Below are 1,279 nucleotides of genomic sequence, written 5' to 3'. Positions count from 1 at the left end.
TAATATTTTGTATTATTATTATTTATTATTAATTTATAAATATATTATAGAGTTAAAGTTAAAGCCTAAGTTCAACTTAGTCCAACTCGACGCCCAATTGAATTAATATTTTATTTTTATTTTTTTAAGTTTGTAATTTTCTAATTTTTGGACCTATATGTTGCATACATTTACGAATTTTTCCTTTTTCGGATTTTGGAATATGAAAGTATTATTGCGAATGTTGACAATTTTTTTTATCGGATATTCATTTTTCCAGGTAAGGGTAAAGGGTCGGGTGTTTAAAGGGTCAACTATTTTTTTTTGGGTACCCGTTTTTCCGGGTACCTGTTATTTAAGGGTCGAGTACGAGTAATTTTTTTCTATTACCCGTTAGGGTCGGGTCGGATAAAGGGTATGAGAAAATTCAAGGGTACCCGTCCCGTGCCCAGCCCTAGTGGCACTGGAATAGATTAGATAAAAGTAGACCATTTTGGATAAATACCATCCGTCAAATAGTAAGCTAATTTATACTCATGTCCGTTGACACTGTATTTAACTTTAGGAGCTCGACCATGCAAAATATCATCAAAGACTGGAGATCGATCAAGAACATTAATATCGTTTAATGTACCTGGTAGTCCAAAGAAAGCATGCCAGATCCAGAGATCATACGAAGCCACCGCCTCTAAACGATTGTGGGCTTTCCAGATCCGCGGGGGTATTGACCTTTCCATGCGGTGGGACAATTCTTCCACTCCTAATGCATACAATCGATGCTTCCTATCATGCCGGAAAATCCGCGATACTCGCATATGTCGAGTAGTCTCTGAAGATCTGCTGGTGTAGGTCTTCTCAAGTACTCATCTCCAAATAAATTTACGATTGAATCTGTAAAATTGTCCAAGCATGCTAGCGCCACACATTCAGAAAGTCGGAGGTATTCGTCAAACGCATCAGCTGCAGAACCATATGCCATCATACTAATTGCTGTTGTACACTTTTGCAATGTAGACAGACCCAACCTTCCGGTATCATCTCTTCTTAGTTGAAAATATGGTGCTTCATTTGCGAGTCGGTCAACAATACGAATGAATAATGGCTTGTTCATTCTAAAACGGCGTCGGAAAATTTGGGGTGTGTATGTTGCATTCTCACTGAAATAATCATTCCACAAGTGCTCATGACCGACTTCTCGATTTCTTTCAATGTAAACTCATTTTTTTCTTAGTTTAGGTGGTCGTTGTTGTTGAACTGGTGGAGCCATCAGATTTTGCCAAACTTGGTTGCTGATTTGATC

The 1,279-nt window shown here is 38.0% G+C and overlaps 1 protein-coding gene across 1 annotated transcript; it reads right to left on the bottom strand.

Moving 5' to 3' along the window:
- Positions 1–452: 452 nt before the first annotated feature.
- LOC147942811 (uncharacterized) lies at positions 453–958 on the bottom strand. The gene is made up of 2 exons (XM_087456193.1): positions 751–958; positions 453–613 (listed from the first exon to the last, which is right to left on the bottom strand). The coding sequence occupies exons 1-2, from the start codon at positions 956–958 to the stop codon at positions 453–455; spliced, it is 369 nt and encodes a 122-aa protein (XP_087312319.1).
- Between the last annotated feature and the right edge of the window lie 321 nt (positions 959–1,279).

This window comes from Camelina sativa, chromosome 6 (genome assembly GCF_030686135.1).
Source record: "Camelina sativa cultivar CO46 ecotype springtype chromosome 6, ASM3068613v1".
NCBI classification, from domain to species: domain Eukaryota; kingdom Viridiplantae; phylum Streptophyta; class Magnoliopsida; order Brassicales; family Brassicaceae; genus Camelina; species Camelina sativa.
Note: the sequence above shows the minus strand (reverse complement) of the source record. Positions and strands in the feature narration are given on the sequence as shown.

Bases quoted from the DNA above. Each gene is read 5' to 3' on its own strand.
- LOC147942811 (XM_087456193.1), bottom strand. From the start codon at position 958: ATGGCATATGGTTCTGCAGCTGATGCGTTTGACGAATACCTCCGACTT. The intron at 614-750 runs GTATGCATTAGG...TTGGACTACCAG, and splicing joins CATGATAGGAAGCATCGATT to GTACATTAAACGATATTAAT.